The following is a 23,525-nucleotide window of genomic DNA, read 5'->3' on the forward strand; positions in this document are numbered from 1 at the left end:
TAATTTAGCTTGGAATAGGAATGAAAACCTCTGGTTTATCTTCAAAAGTAAACTGTGCACTACATTCATCATCAGCTTCACAGAAAGTCCCTCTTAAAGAAGAGACTCCTCATCTGTATTTGATTGTTGCTATTTGAATATTTTGCATTTATTTTTGGTGCTGATTCTGCTTCATCCAGACAATCTCTTACCACTGGGGCATTCTGGGAATGCAGGGACACATCCGAAGACAAGGGAAAAAAGATGTTCTAGCACTTGGCTGCTTGAGAACTTTGCATTTAAAGCCCAATTTGTAGCAATTTCTGGTGTCTCTCTATAAAAAATATCCTCAGGATTTGTTTCAATGAGGTGCTGAGGTGTTGCTGTTTGTTTGCTCAGAGACAGGGGGAAATCACTTTTTGGAGTGGCTCAGTTTTGAAAGGCCTGGATCTGTACCACGTCTTCTGAGCGTTGTTTCCATCCCTTGCTCCTCTCAGTTAAGATCACCGTGTTCCTCCCTTTCCCACACTTCCTCCTGGGCTTTGTAATCTGCATTGCCCCAAGGAAATGCAGCTGTCACGATGGTTCAGAGATCAAAATTCAGCCTTTAATGTAGCTAAGGCTTGATCCATTAACTACTTTGAAGATTATGACCAAAGCCTTAAACTGGCATCTGAAATATGAAACTTCAGCAGGAGTTAATGAGGCCCAGGAAAGCTGCTCGGGAGGCAGCTCGTGTCCCACACGGTGCCAGAGAGACAAAAGAACCAGCAGTGCAGCAGGTGTGAGGAGAGGGGCAAAGCAGAGGCTGAGACACTCCAAAGCAAGGTGAAAAATTAGTAATTTTAACAGTAAGAAGGGAAGTTTTGGCTACAATATTAGACAGACATAGAGGATGGCAAAGTCTGAAGACAAGAGTGACTGCCCGAGCTCAGATTCACAAGAAGTCAGGCAGCAGCATTCCTTGTGTTCAGGAGTTACTCTGAGCAATGAAAAATACAGAGGGAGGTTGCCCTGGAAGCAAAAGGATGGACAGTGTCATTCCCAGGCTGCACAGGAGACACGTGGCAAAGGGAGACTCTAATGATGTGAGTGATGATAATTCAATTTATACTCTATGGGTCATGTCAGCCAAGAGTAAATGGAGGAAAATAACCCAGACTGTGACAACCATGTGTTCAGATCTGCAAGTTTCTTTTGAGGGGGAAAAAAAAAAGAACTTCAGTACTTAAAACTACTGTTAAAAATAAGTTTTACCTCCATGTTGACCAGTGCAGCACTGAAGAGCCAAAGGTGCACCCACTGTTTTGCTGAGCTGCAGGAGAAAATGAGCAAGAAGGAGCCATCCACAGTATCAGTTAAACAGGAGTCACTTCACATCAGCATAAAGAGAGTTGCTAAGATTAAGGATTGACCAGAAATAGTCCAGTAAGTTTCCACTGAATCAACATTTTCTGATGGAAAACTGTCCTGGCTGGAAAAATTTCAGCAAGCTTGACTTGTTACATTTAAAGTACCAGCTATCACTTCTCCATTCTAGAAATACCAAGTGCTCAGGACTGCCAGCTTTTCAAGTTTGTTATCATTCTAAATGTAATTATGTTGTGACTCATTGGAACAGACCAAACGGCAGCAAATGTAAAGAGACAAAACTTGGAGATTTAGGTATTAGAATTGTCCCATTCAGCCTATACTTCATGGAGACTCCCATTGCAAAAATACCTTAAAATTTGGTTTTCAAACACTTACCACTACTTGTGCAATTCGCATAAAGTCACCACATCTTGGTTGTACTCTCACCCTCTGAGTGAACATACTTCCATCTGAATGTTAAAGAGGACAGCCTGAAAAGAAACACAATTAGTATACATTTTGTATTTTAAACGGGGTGATATTCATGAATAAACAAGTTTTTACCAGCTGACACAGTGAAAATGGTGATGGCCTCGTTCATACAACTACTCCTAAATTATCCTTCAGCTTTCCCCACCAAGTCAGGCAGGATTCAAAAAAACAATGAATTGGAGGTGGCAGGTCATCACCCCATTGATAATGAGAATTTCTTTGTGATAGGAGGAGCACTGGACCTGAGGTCCAAGGAATTTCTTTCTAGTTCTGTGCCCTAATCTGGGCAACACTATAGGTTCACTCAGTCTCTAAGTTATAATGAACTAATCCCAGCAGAGTTAGTTCTCAGCAGGTTGTCAGTGCCAGAACAATTACATCATACCCAGGCACTCTGTAACCTTCTGTGAGGGGACAGCTCACAGATGACTTCCAAGAAATGAAGCTCTAATTTAGAATTAGATATTAACTGCTTGCTCTGGTACTTTTGTTTTGAGCAGGTATCCATTTGGCCTCGTTGTTTGGCAGCTCTGCCAGGCTTCACTCCCTGCAGCTGGAAGCGAAATGTGAAATGCAGCTTGATTTTTTATAGTGACTTTTGGGGGGGGGTTGCTGCTTTCCTCTGGCTGAGGTTTAGGTAAAAGGTATAAACCTCTGTGCTTGTTTCCCAGCCTCGTCCCACAGTTCATTACAAACACACATCCTTTGGGCCATGGACTCCACAGCTCAATAAGCACAACTGTGACAATGTCCTTGATGCACAGCACCAGAGCAGCACAGCTGGTTGTGCCATGGCCATGGCTCAGCCAGGGCACAGTCACACAGGCTCCAGGAACACCCCAAACTGTGTCCTCCTTCATCCCCACGTGCAGCTGTGCTCACTAATGAACTGCAGCACTGCCCATCCCCGCAAGCCAGAGACAGTTTGTGGTTTATGGATTGCAAGCACTTGGCTGCAGGAACTTCCACATGTTCTTTATATCCTTGTAGTTGGAATTTTTTAGTCTAGAGCCATGACATGCCAGCTCCAGCACAGCCTCAGTACCAGTGTACTCACCATTGAGACGAGTAGGAGTTAATGTTGTTAAAACCTTCTGAAAGCACTTGTGATCCAGGATTTGAATAAAGTAATCTGAAAGAGTGGCTATGGATATCCAGCCCCTTAACCCCTCCATCCCGCTCCCCACAGCCAGCATTAACCTCACATACAGCCAGCAGAGGAATTTGCTGCTGCCTGTGTGCAGCTGCAGAGCTGCTCAGATGCCCCCATGCTCCTGGATCTCTAGATGTTTGTTTCCAGCTACCTGCAGATATTTTGCAGGAGAATTTGCTGCAGGGCAGGAGGGAAATTATTGTTAACTCCTTCCAGGCCAGTCTGTAATCTGACAGTGAGTCAGAAATCCTGGATTAATACCAGGATATCAGGGATTTGTTTAGGAGCTCTCACAACCAAACCCAGGTTGTTGTCCTATGGCACCAAACAAGGCTCTTGGCCTTGGGAGGGTTCAGTGTTCACGTGGCAAGTTGGCCCTTGCTTTGAGTCACGAGGAGGGAGGGCAGGATTTACCCTCACTGGTCCCCTGGTTGAGCTCAAGTCTGAAAGTTTGCCACTGGAAAAGATGCTGGTCCATGCAGGATGCATGTTTTGAGGGAGACAGTGGTTCCAAATGACACAGTTATCCTCAGGATACAGGTAGTGCACATCAGTTTGACCCTGAGCCTCTGTGGATCCCAGCTCAGGGTCCATTCCTGGAGGGATCCAGGGCTAGCAAATGCCCTCCCCAGCCTGGATGTGCAGTGCAGCTTTCCCCAGACAAGCTGTGGACACTTGAACTAACATTTACAGATTGTTATTGATGTGCTTAGGAAAGGAAATCTGGCAACAAGGAGAACATGATGCGAGATCCCAGACTGACTTGTTCTGTCTTCGACAGAAATTAAAGCCTGGTTCACTTCTCGAGGGAGAAAAACTTTGAGTGTTCACCAGGGAGTGAGTGAAACATCTATAAAAATAATCTTGGGAGAAATCTGAGTGTACTGGGTGGTACTGACATATCAGCACAGCATCCTATTTGTTCTGTTGCACAAGAAAACAGAAACGTTTGTATTTTAACTTTATTACAGCTTTGCAGTTAGCAGAAGGCAATGTGTTCTTAGCTGTACAGCCTCATAAAAGCCATCTGCAGCTACACAGATGTGTGTTTTGCTAAAAAAAAAAAATATCTCAAGTTTATCCATATTGGATCCTTGTGATTGGAAGGTCTTTTTCAGTTACTATTTCTGACCTCTAGTTCTGATTCTGGGTGTTAGAAGTACCCCTTCACTGCCAAGCCCTGCACCATAGACAGGCTTCAAACCTGTATTAGACAACAAAGGAAAACACAAAGCTGTCCCCCCGTTCTATATAAGTTCAAGTGGAGCATCATTTATCTGTTAAAGACATTTGATGGGTTTATTGTGGCTGACAGGCAAAGCATGAAGCTGAAGAGAGTGTTGGTAGGTACCGCTGTCATTGAGGACATGCCCCACAACCTATTCAGAGAGGCTCCTTCTGTTCCCTTGGGATACTCCAGGAGTCACATCTGGCTGTGCATTCTCATGGAAACTCTTTCAAGAGCAATACAAAGTTCTTAGTCCACTGAAATTCTAGGGTTAAACTAGTGCAGCTTTACAAGTCAGAGGGTTTAATTTCTCCCTGCTGTGCAGCACTGCCCTGCTCCCGGGGACTGTTTGTGGTGTTCTGCACAACCATTGGGAATAAGGGGGACAGCAGGTGATTTGGAGAATGGAGACCACAACTTCAGGGAGTTGTTACTGATTTTTCTGGCTCTCTGTGCATTCAGACAGAATGAGGGAAGGGCACAAATCCCATTAGACCATCCAATCAATAAAAAATGGACTCAGACCAAGACACCAGTTTCACAAGGTGAGCCCTGAGCAACAGAACCCCTCTCTGATCCTCAGTGCTGCTGAGTGCAGAACTGTGCCCTGTGCTGCTCCACATTCTTCACAGGGAGATGCAGAGAAACTCCAACACATTGTGCCAGGTGCTTCCAGCTGCTGGAGATGGTGCCTTTATGGACCAAAAGCATCCAAGTTCCCTGCCCAGCTGGTGCAGTCAGGCTCAAGTCCACATTGCACAGCTCTGGGCTCTGCATGATTGTCCTGAGACTTCAGTGATTGTTGGTTCATTTTTTCCCTCAGCTGGAAATATATGAAATAACAGTTGTCTGTGTTGCAATCTCCGACAGTAGTGTCTTTATAGGATGACACCAAAGGTACAGATCTCCTTTAGGCATCTGAAGATGTATGAATTACTAGGGCAGTATTGGAAAAAACTTGGTACAGTTTCATATCCTTCTCTGAAGGTTGAAAATGTCCCTTGGTTTCTTTTCAATGCTGGAAGGAACCCAGAAGTAAAGTAACCTGACTGGGGCTCTGGAATGAAAGAGTGGTTGAGCCACATTGAATTTGTACATTCACATCACTGAATCACAGTGGATTTAATGATGATCTGTCTCAAACATTTCCCTTGAAGCTCTCTTCTGTATAGGAACCCCTGTCTCCTGGGGAGGAGCTCTCAGGCACTAATAATAGAATGCAGGGGCTGGAAAGTTTCTCGGTTTCAGTCCTTGGCTCTCTATGTCCTGGGATGCTTCTCTGCCAGGTACAGAACTCCCCCTGGCAAGGGGAGAAAAGGGGCTCAAAACGTGTTAATAATGTAAAACTGTTGGAATACCTAAGTCTTGATTTGGTGAAGAACTGCACAGAAGAAATAGCTCCAATAAATACAATATTTTATATTTTATCCATTGGCTGAAGTGTTATACACAACCTCAGCAAACTCAGGCAGTAACCTCTGAAAATGCAGGGTTGGTACTCAGTTTAAACCCTTGTTCCTATTGTTTCTAGCTTCAATAAATACATTCCTCTTGGGTCAAAGCTTTCCGTGCTTAGTTCTAGATCAAAGGCCAACTTTCATGTTTGAAAGACCAAGTGAAATGAGTTTTCAACTGTGAATTATTCAAAAGTGGGAGTAGAAAGGAAAGAGACTTTAATGTTGTGATAAAAAATTTTGCCCTCTGGTTACCAAAAATTCCTAATCAACCCCAGCCATCTTTCCAAAGTCTGGACTGAGGGGAACCAGCTCTCCAGTGACTCTCAATTGGCCTGGACTGGCTGAAGTTGCTTTGGGAGACTTTCTCTCAAGACATGGATCAGCTCTAATGGGGTTGGTGCAAACGTGGCACAAAGAGCTGGGTATTGGATTTGCCGTGGTCAGCACCCCTGCACTGAGCTCATCTGCACAGAAGAGAATCTGGATGTATAAACCAAATAGCTCCTTCCTCCAGATGGTGCAAAAGCTCTCCTATCTGAGTGTCTCTACAGGAGGGGCATGGGACAAACAGGAATGACCCCAAACCAAACCTCCGAGAATGCAAAAATGAGTGGATTTGTAAAAGTCACGTTGCTCTCACTCACTCTACCTTGGCTCTGACTATGCACTTCCCCCTGCAAGGTAAACCTCAGCTGGTGCTGTTGTTTGCTCTTTGCACACACCATAAAGTATCCAGGATATGAAACCTGGAAATCCAGAGATGCAGGAACACCTCCCTGTTGAAGAGTTTTCTGATTTCATACTGCACTAAAGCTGGAATTTCACTCTGGTTTGGTAGCTGACCTCAGTACTTCCCAGTGCCTCTTTCACCAGTGAATGACCCTCTGTCTCTTCTGGATACTTGGCTGGAGACACAGAACTCCCCCAAATTGCCAGAGATGCTGGGCCTGAGTCAGCAGATGCCTTTGGCCGTGTCAGACTGCCTGAAAAGCAGAAAAATATGCAAAGCAGATCAGCACGTTGCCGTATCTGCAAGGGCCCGGTTACCTTTATATCAAAAGCCTTAGGGGTAGGTGTCATTTGGAATTTAGCCCCAGTCTGGAATAGCCCGGGCCGTTTAGGCACTAGAATGAGTCCCGGCAATGCCTTTGGGGCAGCCCTGCCGGGAGCACACGTGGAGGGCGGAGGCACTCGGTGCCCGGTACCGGGGACTGACATTGCCTTCACCCCCTGAACGCGGTGTGGGACCCTGACCCGTGCCCAACAAAGGCTCAGCCCCCACGGCTGAGCACTGGGGGCTCGGCACTGGGCGTGTTCCAGCAGCCTTTGGCACAGGAACCCCCGGGGGAGGGCAGAGCGAGCGGCCAGCGCTGCCCAGAGATGGGATGTGCGGCAAACCGGCTGGAGAGCCCTGGCCGAGCTCAGGGGACACCGTGGGGTCTCTGCCTGAGCTCAGGGGACAGTGAGGAGCACTGCTCTACTCTGCCTGGCTTTGGTTCCTTCACTAAGAAGTCTCTCCTTGAGCTGCCAAGTCGGCCTGTTCCCCAGAGAGGCGGGAGGCAGGCAGGGTTCTCCTGACTCATCCTTCATAACAGCGTTTGGAGATGTGTGACTGTAGCTCCTTTAACCCGTGACAGAAAGCAGCAGCCCTTGCCTTACTAGAAAGTCACCCCCACGGCTGAACACACATGCTGCTGTTTCCTGGGCACCCTCCTTCTGTCTGAGGAACTTCAGGAATGGTTTGAGGTGACTGAAGTCCTGCAGAGAGACCGAGAACGTCCCCATTAGAGCAGAAGTCAGGTTTTACAGTTGTAGCCACCGTTAGAAATAACAGGCTGGCACTACCACGGAATAATCTAAACACTAAAATTGACCAGAGGCTTTTCATATCACAACTTGTTTTTCTGCTCTGTTCTTTGAGCTTAGAGAAATCTTAACTCAGAAGTTGCAGAAGGTTCCTTTTCTCATCTGTGCACTACTTTTGCAGTGGCTGTACAACCCACCCATCCCACAATTTTTCATCACTGGAAGGCGTCACTTCCCACCTCCTGGTGTCTTTAAGGAAAGTACTGAGCAAGACCCAGAACCTCCCTAAAGTCACATTAAAAACCTAAAGGGTCAGTGGCTTTGTGTTGAATTGTCTGGCTCTGAATCTGCCTAAGAAGCACCGTGTGAGATGTCAGGTGTGGCCCTGATTGTCTTGGAATTCAAACAAAGGTCTGTCTGTGGTTGTATACCTAGAATATATGATTCCAATAAATAAAGTTCTTATTGTTACTAAGTTGTTAAATTCTTAGATCTGAAATTTAACAGCTATTTTAATTTTGACTAGAGTTTCCTTCAGAGTCCTCCACAAAGCAGACTTACTGGAGAAGCTTTTGTAGCCCTCTGTACAAGTGGGAGTGAGTGAGCCCCATCTGGAGTCAGCCTCCATCCACCAGGAGAGAAACTCCAGCACTTGCTCCCAGCTGATAACAGGAGGAGATGGAGCCACATAAAACAGCTGCACATCAAGGATCCAGTTTCAACCACAAAAAGTCGTTATCAGCACCAAGGAGTGTCTTTGTTCTCATCCTGGCTCTTGACCTGTATCATGAAGGCAAATATGCTTTAGAGCTGCTTTCCCTGCGTCTGTGGCCTGGGATAAGGAAGAAGGAACAGCTGGGAAAGTCTAAAGTCCTTGTTCTGAGCACGTCAGTTGAAAGCCTGGCCTGATCTCAGCAGGTGTGCCACACAGCCTGGTCTGGACTGAAACCTCTGGAACTGTAACATTTCACAACTACAGGTTTCTCAGAATCCCAGTTCTCCGTGTGTGTTTCCTGCTGCCCCATGCACTTGGGATGGTGTGTTGGCCGTGGTGACAGTGTAACATACAATACTGGGTTATTTGATTAGGTTTATTAATGGCATCACAGAGAATTCATCAGTGGTCTCATGGTGGTGGAGAGAATAAAACCTACAATTCTTTCCCATGAATCCTCACTATAACTCAGATGTAACTGTGGACTCTGGAATCTTCTCCCTGATTTTGCCTCTACTGAGCTGCTGAATTGCTATTAGGGCAGTTTATGAAACCTAACAGTTTAGTGCTTCCTGCTGCACTCAGGAATGAGCTCTTGACACCCAAAACTATCAGAATCATCAGACTTATTCTGAGCCATCAGTTTTATGAGGTAAAAAACAGAAGGAAAAAAAGGAGTTCTTTCTCTCCACACTGATTTTACTTCTGCATTGTCTCAGGCTATCATTTTCAGATGCAGCCCTGACCCAGACGTGCAAAAAATGTAGTTTTCCATGTAGCAATATGGTGTGATTGTTCTCTTCTAAGAAAGAGAGAGGCTGCTGATACTTCTCAATGATGTAATAGTCATGTGGGAGTTCACTCCCCTGCTCAGATTTGGTTCCTGGTTTTCAGTGTCCCCACTACAAACAATACATATTACATGGAGATTTCAAGGGCGTTGAGAGCCTGCGTGAGAAAGGCAAACAAAATGTTAACTATTGGATCGTCTCAGAACATCCAAGTGACCAGGTACAGAAATTTTTGTCAGAAATCCAGGATTTTGTTAATGTTATTTCACTTTCATTTTTGTTCAGTATTATACCTACAAGAATAAGGGCATATTTTAGTCAATAGGGCTTGCAGTTGTCCATCAGAAGATGAGATGCAAAAAGGGCTAGATAGAATAGCCTACTTTGATTCTGAAAAAAACCCAAAACTTCTTTAAGCACTGTAATAAATCAGCTAAAATTACTTTATTTGGCATAACATATTTGCTCATTTAGTAGTGACATATGGAGCCAGGATTCTTATTTGCTGCAGACATCCAGGCATCTGCTTATCTGCCCTGCCCCACTCTTGTACCTGCACCTCTGAAAGCACTTGCCTCCTTCAGGCTTCTGATCTGCATAAACAACCATAAATCAATCCCCAAAATAGGGAAACCAAGTAAAACCACTGTAACAACACTCAAGAAGCAAGTCCAAATCAATAGCAGAGCTCCTTGGAAATATTCTTTGTATACATAATGCTTTTTCACCACTGAACTGATTCAGAGAGTTTCCCTGCACACAAAAAAATGAGATCAAAGGTAGTAGAAAGTACATATTATAAATAAATGTTCAGTCTATTGGTGCATTCAATTCATAAGAAATGAGGAGTACACTTCTTTCCCTCTGTGAAGGAAATACTTAGGAAAGTAGATATTGAAGCATTTTGGATGATGGCATAAAGGACAGGCATGTTATAACTGTGATGTGGAACTGCATTTAAAAATGTGTCAATGAAAACCATGTATTGAGCAAAACAGCTCAGGGAGCTGGGTCTGGTTAACATTTGACAGATGAGTAATTTTTCTCTCCCAGTGAAACAAGAGAGAGGAGATCCCAGCCTTCAGTCTCCAGCAAATTCCTCATATTGAAGGAATTAATGTAAAATGGTTTGGCTCTGCTCATCCTGGCACACTCTGTACTCAAAAAAAGAGAGACAAGATCTTCCAGAAAGTAACTTAAATAAAAAATGAGAGTCCACTTCTTTCCTTGGAGACCCCACATGTAGGTACTGCAAGACAGACTGTGTGGATACTCTCATCCTCTCTCAACAACATAATTAAAATTGCTGTCTTTGAAGTTACAGGACTGAATAAAAACCTTTGGATTTGAACTTGGTTATCTATGCCTTCCACAATTATCTCCATGTCATTGGTTTTAAACCCTGCCTTCTCCCCAGTACAGATTCCTACATTAAAGGTTTTTACCATGTCCAAAAACTAGAATAAGCCAGGGAAGCAAAGAGCAAAGTTCCTGCAGGGAACATGTCAGGGTAGGTAGGAAACAATCTTTCTCTAGAGATTAATTGTAAAGAAACTGTTTATTAGTGGCAGCTACACAGCACACAGATTAGGGCTTGAATAAAATAACCTTGCATTTGAGAATACAAGAGCAGAACTGATGTTTACCCTAATGCATAGGACTCACTGGCTGCTTCACAAATATTTACATGCCAGGAGCTTAAGGCTTCTTGTGTGTCCTGCACTCAGGGACTTGCTGCTCCATATTTCTCGGAGACAGGAATGCAAAAAGCGGATGAATTATGACCAGAAGTGGTAACTCAGCCCTTACTGCTCAGTCAGCTAAGCAGCACCCCATTTTCTCTCTAAAACTGCCTTAAGCTGCCCTGGAGGTTTCCTAGAATATCTGGCATTCCCTGCCCAGCAAAACCCTTCTGCACATCCATCACACAGAAAGCACTGCCGTGTCCATGCAAAGCTGGACGTAAACCCAGACCACACCGACATCTCTGTTACTGAGGTCATGTGTTAAACAGGTTGTAATACCTCAGAATCACACTCTGGGTCTTGCATTATGGCCATCCATGCTTTCTCATGGAATATTCCTCCCAAGCAGGGCAGAGCCCCACTGGCTAAGCTGAGGGTCCCACATTTTCTGTCCTGTTGGTCACATCTGCTTGGGAGGAGGCACCAAGATGATCAGAGGGATGGAGCCCCTCCAGGTGGAGAGAGCTGGGATTGTTCAGCCTGGAAAAGCGAAGACTTTGGGGTGACCTAGTTGGGGCCTTCCATTATCTGAAGAGAAACTACAGGAAAGATGGAAGAGACTATTTACAAGGGCCTGGCGTGACAGGACAAGGGGAATGGGCTTAAGCTGAAGGAGGGCAGGTTTAGATTAGATATTAGGAAGAAATTCCTCCCTCTGAGGATGGTGAGGCCCTGGCACAGGTTGCCCAGAGAAGCTGTGGCTGCCCCTGGATCCCTGGAAGTGTCCGAGGCCAGGCTGGATGGGGCTTGCAGCAACCTGGGACAGTGGAAGGTGTCCCTGGGGTGGCACTGGATGGGCTTTAAGGTCCTGTCCAACCCAGAGCAGTCTGTGATTCTATGATTTGCCCATTCCATATTGTGTGCATTTCCAAGTGCAAGCTGGAATCCAGCATCTCTCAGTTCCTTCTTAGCAGAGATGCCTCAATCCTATCTTTTCAGGATCCCCTCTTCCAGGAGAGCACGGTGCTCTCAGAGACTGAGGAATGACTGAGGAATGGAACCAAGTTTCTCCAGAGGGAGAGACATTCAGGACACGGGAAGGGAAGAGGAAAAGCACCACATAACGCTCGTGCAGTGGGGAAGAGGGCTGCTGTGCCCCTAAGTCTGGATGGGCTTTGCATCTCACGTCATCCCTAGAAAGGTATTTGGGGAGAAGACAAAGGTGGTGGCACAGGAAGCAGCTCTCAAGGAGAGAATGGGACTAACAAAATAATCACTGCAGGATAAAGGCCTCCTGGTTTGCATCAGAGCTGCTGGAATAATGAGAGTTCTGAAATCATTATTACTGAAGATTTTGTCCAAGTCTGTTTTCAGTTCTGTTGTCAGGTGTCCCTGCCCATGGCAGGGGGTGGAATGGATGGTCTTCAAGGTCCCTTCCAACCCAAACCATTCTATAATTCCATGATTCTATGCTTTCCAATGCCAATCACACCTCAGGCTGTGCTCACCTCAGGGGGCTCCACAGTGGTGGATAGTCCAGAGCTGCTCCCAGTTGTCCAGAGACCAATCAACTCTCAGCATTCACTGAACTTTCTGCCTGGAGCACCTTCTCCAAGCCCTGTGGATCAATCACAGAGGTTTCTCAGACTCCTGAGCTCACACTCCCTGACATAATCTGTGCACATCCAGAGTGTTACAAAATTGAAAAAAAAATAACAGATCAGAAACTCCCTTAAAAAAAATCACTGTTACTGTTTTACCAATTAAAAAAACTGAGTAAGGCAGCGGGCAACAGGCAAATTGCCAACAGGAAAACCTTTGATTCAGCATTAAACCAGGACCTGGTTTAATGAAGCACTTTCAAGTAGGTGCCTCAGACTACCAGCCAAGCAGCAGGGAGAGAAAGAGAAGGGTTTGGGTCACTTAAGGAAAAATTTGAATGAAAAGAACAATTCTATGGAAAAGTTGCATTGACGTGGGAGACTAGGAAGTTTTCCACTTCAGCTATGCTTGAGGTGATGAGACACTGCAGCATCACAGTGGCAACAGCAGCTCCTAAACTGTGATATTCAGAATTGGGGGTAAATAATACCAGTTTTCTTTTGGTTCCTTTTAAGAGTTTGCTAATTGGGACAATGAAGATGAAGGGTTAACCCTGAACGAGGAGGACCAAGGAGAAACAAGGAAATGTGATACAAAGAGTGTCTGAAAAATGAGAGGAGGAGGATACAGGAGAATATAGGGTGTGTTTTTACAGTCTCTTCCCAGTTCATGCTCAGCAGACCAGTGAAGGAGAACACTTCCTGCCTCTGTGTGAAGTGGCATCATGTACAGCTGGCACAACTACCTCCAGTTAGGTGAGCAAATATGAAATACTGAATACCATCTTTGCCAAGGAAACGTGCTCATGTTACATTATTTGCCTAAACCTCTTTTAAATATGCCAGGAATAAAAATAAACCCCATAACCTTCCTTAGGCAGAGGAGAAAACTGACAGATAAAGTTGCTTGCTCCATTCAGGATCTCTGCTTTACAGTTCCTTTACTCTGCAGTTGTTACTCATGCAGAGACAGGCAAGCTGCCTTGTAAAAAATTCATTTTCAAGCAATGTCAGCGTTACACACAATGTATATATTCAGTGTCCTGGCTGCCCAGTTCTTCTCTGCAAGTGGAGCTCTGCTGTGGGGGTGTCTGTTGTTCCATGGCAAGCTCGATGCTTTCTGTTTTCCTTGATTTACACTGTCCTGGTAACAAACAATGAACTCTGCCAAAACATGGATAAACACCAAGGTGCAGTGTGAGGGCAGGGGCTGAGCGTTTCCCACCCAGCCACATGAACTTTATTCCCTGGAGATGCTGCAGGAGCAGTGGAGCTGCACTGGGATGGGCAGGCTGAACTCTCCCTTCTAATCTGGGCTCTGCTGCTGACTCACCATGTCACCTTTGGGACAGAACTGCCTCCAAATTCGTTCTCCTTCCTTCAAGAGGCCGCATTCTGTTGGAGACATTAGTTACCATAGTTACAGATCCTAGAATAGTTAGGATGAAGGACTTCTCAATCAGATAACTTGGCAATCCTTCCTTTTGTTCTCTGCTACAGGGCCAGAAGTGACAGAAAACTAAAAAGTAAGTTCAAGCAAGGTAATTAAAACAGATTTATTCCAGTGGCACGGTGTGGAAGAGTAAGGTAAAAATCTGAGAGCTGCTCACCAAAGGCTGGGTGGAAGATGTGGCCCAAACAGAACTGGGAGTTGCAGTTCTGTGTTTATCAAGCAAGCTATCATAACTTGGAAAATGTGAGATAAGTGCCAGCAGTGTCCTGCTGCCAGGCAGCCTATTCTTATTTATCCACTGAAGTCAACCTTGCTGACAGAAGCCCTTTTTAAAGGCAATCTGCTCTGTGCATGCCTGGCCTGTTACTGGGTTACCTCAGGGTTTTTTGTAAACCTCTGGTCTTGCATTTGAAATTCAGCTCACACAAATCTGTTGTAGGACAGACCTATTTGCATCTTTGATTTCTATTGACTTACTCCTAACCTTTCCCAGCTATTCTTTACATTTTGATGAACTCTTCTTGCTTCCTTTCCCAAGCCCTGCCGAAGATAGAGGATTGAGACTCTTTGGTGCTGCCCAGTGCCAAGGTTTTGCTCTGGGCAGCGTGCTGATCATGGCTGCAATTCCTGGCTTGCAGGCACTTGGGATCCAGTTACATTTGCTGGCGTCAGGCAGACTCTGCAGACCACTGTGAAATACTGAATCTAAAAATAAAAGAATGAAAAAGTACAAACCCAAAGAGAGAGGAATATTAAAATTCCAGAAAAACTGTAGAAAAGTTTGGAAGAGGCACACAGGCAGTCCTGGGGGAAAACACTGACATACTGGGGGAGTTTAAATTAAGCCCATGGGTTTGCCTTTTTTAGCTCTGACACCCATGTGACACTCCAGGGCTCAGCCTGTGGGTCCAGGTATTTCTGCTCACACAGAGAATGTGTTGGAGCCTCTGGGAAAGCCAAACCATTCCCACTGTCTCAGCTCCTTGTGCCTCTCTCCCTATGAACTGGTAACCCCAGGTGCACTTGGCTGGGGAGTCTCAGTCCTCTGGATTTCTCCTTTGGATCAAACCCACCCTGGATGGTGCTGACTGGGAGAGGGAAGAGGTTCCGGGCTCTGGTGAGTCTCAGCAGGGACAGGAGGGGGAATGTGACAGCTTTTGCAGCACTTTTAATTGTGCATATGGAAGATAATGGATCTGTGAATCCAGCCAAAGGGTCAGGATTAAATACGTGCTCAACCTGCTTCAAAAGATTAAATTAATGAGTCTGAGATCAGATAGAGAAGCCTCAGTGCTATTTCTAAAGGGGATTTCATGAATCTCATATGAAGAATTTGGTGGAAATTTCCTCATTTTCTGATGAAAAAAAAATCTAGTAACCTTTGAAATTGTTATTTTCCATTTAAATATTAAACCAGCACAAGGTTTAATGTTTGCCAAGTACAAAGTTGCGTTTTGAAGTGCGAGACTTGTGCCTGCCCGTTCCTGAGCGGCCCGGTTCCATTTCAGGGCTTCGGACCGCCTGCCTTTGATTTGTTTGTGAAAATTCTTTCTAGATTTAATCGAAGCCTATTTGCAGGAGACTTTATTTCTGCCTCCTTTTTGACGCTTTGAAATGAATGACCGCTGAGCTGAGGTTGAGAGCGGCCGTGTTTGCAGAACAAAGTGTTATAAACACACCCACACCCACAGGGCGCGGGGCGGCCGCGCTGGGGCCGCGGGGAGGCCGCGGGCAGGGCAGGAGTTCCCAGCGATGGCTGAGATTGTGTGTGTTAAGGACTGTGTGTGCTAAGGACTGTGTGTGTTAAGGACTGTGTGTGTTAAGGACTGTGTGTGTTAAGGACTGTGTGTGTTAAGGGTTGTCTGTGTTAAGGACTGTGTGTGTTAAGGACTGTGTGTGTTAAGGATTGTCTGTGTTAAGGACTGTGTGTGTTAAGGGTTGTCTGTGTTAAGGATTGCATGTGTTAAGGACTGTGTGTGTTAAGGACTGTGTGTGTTAAGGACTGTGTGTGTTAAGGACTGTGTGTGTTAAGGACTGTGTGTGTTAAGGACTGTGTGTGTTAAGGACTGTCTGTGTTAAGGACTGTGTGTGTTAAGGACTGTGTGTGTTAAGGGTTGCGTGTTCCGAGCGTGCCACGGTGCAGCCCCGGGGCTCCTCGCGCTGAAAGCTCTCTCCTCCAGCCGCGCTGAGGGCTCAGCCCCGAGCTCCGGCCCCGTCCCTCAGCTCAGGGCCCAGAGGCCGTGCCAGGGTTTGAAGCCTTAGGACTCAGCACCTCGGTCTGGGGTGTTCTGCAATTTTTAGTTTTCTTTCATTCCTGATCTGAGGAACAGCAGCTCACGCTGTGCTTTCTAAAGAAACCTTGAAGGGGTCTCCTGCCAGCATGAAGTGGGTGTTTAAAACTGCACGGGTGGTTTTTTTGGGGGTTCCTCCTAAGGACTGTAAGACAAAACCTCTATTGTCCCAGCTGTGTGACCCTGGAAGCACAGGGTCACATGCAGCATTTTATATTATTTAATAGTACAGCTAAAATGAAATGTCAATATCACAGAATCACAGAATATCCTGAGCTGGAAGGGACCCACAAGGGTCACCGAGTCCAAGCCCCTGGCCCTGCCCAGGACACCCCAACAATCCCACCCTGTCCCTCAGAGCATTGTCCAAACCCTCCTGGAGCTCTGGCAGCCTTGGGGCTGTGCCCACTGCCCTGGGGAGCCTGGGCAGTGCTCTGGGGGAAGAACCTTTTCCTGAGATCCACCCTGATCCTGCCCTGGCACAGCTTTGTGCTGTTCCCTCGATATTTTAAAAACTGTAATGCTAATTTATATTTCTTAATTTGCCTCACTAACTTTGCAGAAGAAATTTGGACCTATATATTTTAATTTACAGCAGACGAAAAGCTGAAGGAAGCATCAGGCAGGAATGTGAAGGAAGCATCAGGCAGGAATGTGAAGCTGTTTCCCTGTGTCTCAGGCTGCGTTTGTTCTAAACAAAAACCAACTGAAAATGAATATGCAAAATGCCTGTTACTTATGTATATGAACTTGGCAGATTCCTTTATAGTTTTGCAGCACATCAGGTTTGCAGCTAAACAGTTGATTAAGTGCAGCTCACAGTGAGAGATTCTGAGGGTACAAAGAACATCCATCCACATCCTCTGATGGAATACAAAACTCCTAAGCTTTCTAATGACCATCCATGGTTGGACAATATCTGGCAGCAGGTCAGAAACTGCAAGAAAATCAAAAATATCCTTCCTTATCAAAGCCTATGTTAACCAGGACATTCCGCACAGGAAGGTCTGGTGTTTCTGCCTGACTCAGAATCATAACTTCTCTTAACTCTCTGTCCTGTATGTGTCCAGCTTCTCCTTCTGTGTGTCCAGTTCTGGTGAAATCCTTTCTCTCACTGCTCAGTAAAAAGAAGTTGTTACTTGTGTTGGGTCACCCTACCCTGCCTGTTCCTGTACCTGACACAGAGGTCAAGGCAAAAGGCAGGAGACATGAAACACGGTTCCCCTTTTCCAAAATGGGAAACTGAGGCAGGGGCTCAGTAAGTTGCTCGAGGACACAGTTTCCACTAGTGGGAACCCAAACAAACTCACTGAAGCTCATGGAAGCTATGAGAGAAAGGCAGACTTTTGTACCAGGAAGATCCAGTAACTGCAGGACAAAATGGTATCAAAGTAAAAAGATGTTTAGGAGCAGCAGAAAAGGGAAGTTCTAAAGTTCAGCAAAAAAAGAATTGTAGAAACCTGGAAGGTGCTTGGCACAGTCCCAGAGCTGTTCCTATGTAGTGAGGAAACTGAGTGATAGGAATATACTTTTGCTACTTTCTTGATCTTATCTTTTTTCTGCTGTACCTTCTAAGTAAAGATTGATGTGCTAAAAGTCCCCTGCAAAAGCCTGGGCATTGTGCTCTGCCTTTGTCACATGTCTCTGACAGCATAAACTGTGATCATGGGGCAGGATTTGGGGAACAGGCAGAAGTTGCTTCAGAGGTTTGACACAGATGCTTCAGGTTTCAGGGCTACAGCACTCAAGCTCTCTGTCCAGCATGAGAAAGGACAGTGGGTGCAGTCTTGGCCCCTCACAGCCCATGCTCTTAATTATCATGGTTTGCCAGGGCTGCAAATGAACCAGTGATTCAGCTTGGAAGTAAAACCAGTGGTATCCAGCAAGTGGAAGTGTATTTATCTACTAGATGTCACAGACACATCCTTAACCAAAGCAACTGATTCACCAAATTTGAAGCACTTGCTTGAAAGGCTGGGCACAATACAGCTTCAAAGAAATACCTGGAAAATGCTTAACAGAGTCAAATCTACTATTTTGCTTTCTTAATTCCTCTTTTATCCATATGGATGGACAGACACACACAGAATCACCTTAGGGAAGAGACCCAGCATAAAAAGTCACAGCTCAAATAATCTGCTGGAAAATAATAAGCAAGAGAAATCGGGATTTTATGTTTGAAAACGTCAAGTGGGCGTGGTTGTACCTCTTGTATATATAGTGGATATTGTGTGTCACGTTCTCAAGCAGCTTTCAAAGCTGGCTCACTGTCTTGACATGCTTCCTGCAGCTCCAGCTGTTATCCTGGACTTTTCCTTTTGGTTGTAGCTAGAACTGCTCTACAGAAGTCAGCGTAGTTTTTGTTTACAAACATATATAATCCAGGTTACATATATATAAATATGTATAACCCAGGTGTCTGTGCATTCATTTTCACTATTAGCAGCAGGTGTTGGGGACAACTTCAGCATGTGCTCAGACTGCAGTCCATGTGCTGCCAAAATTCCTTGGGTTTGGATGGTCATAGAAACACTGGTAATTCAAAACCTGCAGTACTTCCTGACCTCAGTACTGACCCTGCCCCCTTTACCTGTGCCTGTATTTCAGGCTCACATCACCAGTCTAGAAGAGTTAGAACTTGCCCTCCAAAGATCTGGATCACAGCTCACTTTTACTGCTTCCTGAGGTCATGAACTAAGGTGGCAGCAGTGTTAATTTTGTGGTGTCCTTTATTTTTTGCTCTATTTTAAAGAATAATTGCTGGAGCAAGTGGAATGTGTTGCATCTTGAATATTATTGGGGCTGGAAAGCAGCCAGAACAACCAAGGAGCAAAACTTCTAGGCAGTTTTCCATATCTACAGCAAAACTGAGGCTCCAGTGAAGTTATCTAAGGAATTCAGCCTGAGAAAAACAAATGGAAAAGGAATGACACAGATATAAGGAAAAAAAAGTGAAGCATTTTATGATTTTGGACAGTTTCCCACAGAGTTATATCACTGCACTGCTATTATTCCTCAGCAAAATCAGAGTCAACATATTGTACTCCAGCAGCTGCACTCCCGCTTCATTCCCTGGAAACCTGGGGAATCAAAGTGATCTGGGAGAGGTGGATCAGAAGTTATTCCCCACCCTTGCCCATTCCTACCATGGTGAAATGAACTCCAGCCAAGGACCAGAATGTTGTGGATACTTCCAGCCAGTATTTTAATTCCTTGGTGCCTCTTGTATGGTACAATTTGCTTCTTTAAGAACAAGGAGACTAAGTTTATTTAGGATGTTAGAAAAACCCCATTGCTCTACGAGCAGCAAACTAAAGCAGATTCACTGCACATTCATATGGTCTCATCCCTAAAGCACCTTTGCTCCCCACTATAATAAATAAGGATATCTTGACTGTGTTTCTCATTTCAGTGTCACCCCCATGGGCAAGGCCTTCATATCTTGTTGCTAATTCAGCTTTAGGTACATGGGGACTGGCCAGCCTGGAAAGCAAGCAGGAGAGTTGGTGCCTGGGTCCTTTCTTTCCTTCAGCTGAGGAATGAACATGGTTCCTTTTTCTGTCTTCAGTTGCTGACTTCCAAGAAACTGTAGAAATTTAATTATTTTTGAGACTTTGAGTCATGTGTCAAATATGTATGAAATTTGGAGCAAGAGATAGACTGAACCATTACATAAGCTTCCTCTCCTTAGGAAAGCACCTAATCAAGCTTGTTCCATGAAAACTCCCCACCCAAATGACTGGAAATGGATGTTTTTTACAAACACAGACCTGTGCAAAACAATAGCCATCAGAAGCCCTTTGCCCAGTGTCCTTTTTCTTGGCAGAGGTACGTGCTTGTGTTGGACCATGGAGCACACATTGTCCTCTGGTTTGAAGGAGTTTACAAGTTGATAGTAATGGCAAGTTATATTCCCAACTTCAATTCTACTGCATCCAAATCATCAGTAGATGACCAATAATCTGGCTGTAGAAGAAAGAATAACAAAATGCAAATGTAGTAAGGTTTCTTTTTCCCCACAAAGTTATGTTACTGGATTTTCCCCCTCTGAGCTCCAAAGCTATACTGCATTTCAGTTCACTGGCAGATATCCCACACTTCCTCAAAATCTGAAGCAGAAAGACTGGGATGAGTATTTGGGGCATTGTATGTTGGATTCCTGTGCCTGTAGTTTGGATTGTGCTGGGGTGTTCTGAGCTCCTTCCTCTGTCCGGGTGGGGGAACATCAGAACATTGCCTGTATTTTCCTTCTAAGCACAAAGAGACTCCATCATCCTCCTGGGAAAGCTGAAGGAGGGTGGTGGTGCCTTATAAACCTACAGTCAGGAGCAGCAGCTGCTGCAAAGCCAAAGGATGGGATGAGCCTTCCCAGGATGAACTGTGCTGCCTTTCCACTGCACTGCCCCACGCACAGACCCCCACTGCAGTCACACAGTTCTCCCACACAAGATGTGCTGGGGTTTATTTCCTCGTTAATCATTCTGCACGGGGGGGTTAATTGAGGAGCTGTTCATTTTGATACTCAGGCCGATATTAACTTTTGCAATCACTGAATACAGCACATTCAGTTTGACACTCCAGTTTAATACTTGCTCATTTTGATCCCAGAGGGTGCACAGTAGTCCCCACTTAAAGAACCTCATGTCTGAGGATCCTTGGCTTGTTCCATCCTTGAATATTTCAAACCAGAAATCACTCTTTCCCCTTGCCTCAAATCTTTTTGCTACCCTGGAGTTATCAGTAGCAGGAAGTGTGAGGGGGTTAAGATAGAAACTTTCTTAGTTTGGAGGCTGCAGATAAAAATTCCAGAATTCTGTGGAAAGGTTTTATTCCATTCTATCTTTCCCCTTATTCATTTGCAGTACAAGAACAAAGTATAAGTAGTCCCATAAAGAATGTGGACTTTTATTGAGAGGGAAGAATACATCCCTGTGGTGCCTAAACACTCTGGTATGTGAAATGATTGTTTGGTTAGGAGAAGAAAAACAAAAAATGCAAAGTTTTGGCAAGCCCTGGCTTTTGCATGCCCCAAACCCCAAGTAGGCACCTGCACAAATATTGTTTGCATATAAATAAAACTGTGTACACAGGGGTGGAGAAAAAAAATCTAAAAGATGAACCACTCTATAGAAATCAAGCCCCAACTCTCTCACTTTTACAGTATGTCAGTATTGAAATAATTTTTAAAGTAGCTGCATTAAAGGAAAAAAATAAACATTTTTGCTAAATGTTGACAGGTTCACACTCTGACACTGGGACTTTACAAGCACTTTTAACCAGTTGACTGAATTTTAAGCAGAGGTATTTTTAGCTGCACCTGTAGGTTGCTTTTGCTTTTGTAAAGTGTCTACACACACCTCCAACCTTCCAGCCACTGCATCCACATGTGATCAAAGCACCACTCGCAGAGAATCATCTCCCACAGCTCCTTGCCAACCAGCTGCGTGGAACAGATGATACCCACAAGATTTACAGTGTCCTTTTGTGTTCTAAAAGCAGGGAAGCTACAGGTGGGCGATGCAGGGCTCCTGCTGTTCCTCAGCAGAGCTCCCAGCCGTGTCCCCTGGGGCTGGCAAGGGATGTGGGGCTGTTCCTGAGCCCACCCTGCTTCCCACTGCTCACCAGGGTGTGTCATTTCCAACCCCACGGTGAACTGCAATGAGAGAAAAGTGCTTGAACTAAAAACATGTATTTATGCATACCAGGACAATGTTGTCTTAAGCTGAACTGAAATTGTCTTCCTGACCTCCAGCTCATTTTTTCTCACTTTTACTTCTTACCACATACATGGGAATAATTTTACTTTTTTTTACTAGGAAACTAGAACTTCATCTGTTTGTCTGCCAATTCACCAATACCTAAAACACCTGGTTAAAACTGAGTATCCTTCAGTAACTTTCATATGGAGAAGTATTTAACCTATTTTGTAGGAAATCTGTAGTGGATTTGAAATGAACCTGGTAGTTTTGAGAACTAAATGACATGGAACAGCTTTGGATACAGAAGCTTGAAACCTCAGGCAGAGGAAACAGTGCTGCTGTCCAGAGTAAAGGCTTTCTGTTATAAATCCATTCCTTTCTGTGCATTCCCAAAGCCAAACTTCTTGGGACTGATTGTTTTTCTGGTGTCTTGTCTCCTTTCCCACCTGTGGGAGAAGACAGAGGCCACGATGAAGGAATGGGCACCAGAACAGGAGCCAGCAGGAAGGAGAGCGTTTCTCCAAACGAGGAAAGGGAAAGAAGAGCTGGTAGTTTGGTAGTTTGGTAGTTTGTTATTTAGGTATTTTGGTATTTTAGTTCAACCCTTTTTTTGACCCATTGTCACTCCATGCTAATCTGCATTTAATACTGCAGCCTCTTCCCCACTTTCCCACGGGCTACACTTCTGAACAGCAGAATCTTTCCAAATTGAGACAGCGGAAGACACTTTATTGTAATGCATTTGTCTGTGTGCAAAGTGCCAAATGCAAGAATAACCCCGATTTTGCACAATAGGGAAGAAAAAGTGGGTCAAGCTAAAGCTGCTGTACTGAATTGCTGAGCACCTGGAGCCGGTGGGGAGCAGCAGCAACTGCAGGCTGAGGCTCTTGCCTTATTAAGTCAAGTCAACACTTGCTCAATGATCAGAATCTCTCCCAGTTTCAGTCTTGTGTTGGAGCTCAGAGGAGATTTCATGCAGGCCTCACTGTTCTTATAAGAGCTAATAAACAGTATAAAAATGGAAGCATGAGAGATCTGTCTTGCCTGGGGATATTATTGAAACCTGGTTACATGTAAATTCATTCTTATTTGGTGATGGCAACTCCCAATCTGAAGTCACCTGTAGCAGGTGAAGAATTCCTTGTGTGTATCAGATATTTCATTTACCTTTGGGCAGATAGGAAGAAAAATTACAGGTTAGTTTGCTAGTTCAAAAGGGGGAAAAATGCATTGCAATTAGAGAGCCCATTACAGGCAGGAGATTAATACCTGCCAAGCTGCATTCTGGGATGCTGGGATCAGTTCCCAATGCCATCAGATGACATGCAGAAGATGCAGTAAGTGCAAGGCTTTGATTTAGAAATTATATGCATAAATATATATACACACATATATTTTATCTGAGGGGAGATTGTAATCACCATTTAATCAAAGGTGCAGAAGCAACTCTGGTCTTCAGATTATATATTAAAGTTGGATACACGTTTATAAATCTTGTTTGTTGTTTTAAATGGTGGATATGGTTTTACCAAAATATATGGTTATTATCCCAAGAGAGCTGATGTCTTTACTGTCTGATAAATTGGTACCATGGTAGTTGTGAAAAGCATTTAAATACCACAGTTAATTTTACACACGGGCTGGAGACAGCTCTAACTCTTTGTGTGGAAACACAAGGTATATAAGAGACCCCTGTGACAGTTTTGGGTGCTCTTTGAACATATCGAGCTCATACATTAAATAAACACAGCTTAGAAATAAGTAGGCAGATCTCGAAGCTTATGTGGCAGCTCTGACTTGAGCAACCAGAACCCAGGAACTT

General features: G+C 44.7%; 1 protein-coding gene across 3 annotated transcripts in view; it reads left to right on the top strand.

The window, feature by feature from the left end:
- The first annotated feature begins 14,639 nt into the window (after positions 1–14,639).
- RAF1 (Raf-1 proto-oncogene, serine/threonine kinase) overlaps positions 14,640–23,525 on the top strand; it is a 70,667-nt gene continuing 61,781 nt past the window's right edge. For all 3 annotated transcript variants that reach the window (XM_051793360.1, XM_051793358.1, XM_051793354.1), the window contains exon 1: positions 14,640–14,830. Coding sequence is in view for 1 of the 3 variants with exons in the window: in XM_051793354.1 (XP_051649314.1) it covers positions 14,792–14,830 (39 nt within the window). In the remaining 2 variants the exon portion in view is untranslated. The remainder of the gene's footprint in view (positions 14,831–23,525) is intronic.

This window comes from Manacus candei, unplaced genomic scaffold, assembly GCF_025592945.1.
Source record: "Manacus candei isolate 608988 ecotype Guabito, Panama unplaced genomic scaffold, ASM2559294v1 h1tg000036l, whole genome shotgun sequence".
NCBI lineage: Eukaryota > Metazoa > Chordata > Aves > Passeriformes > Pipridae > Manacus > Manacus candei.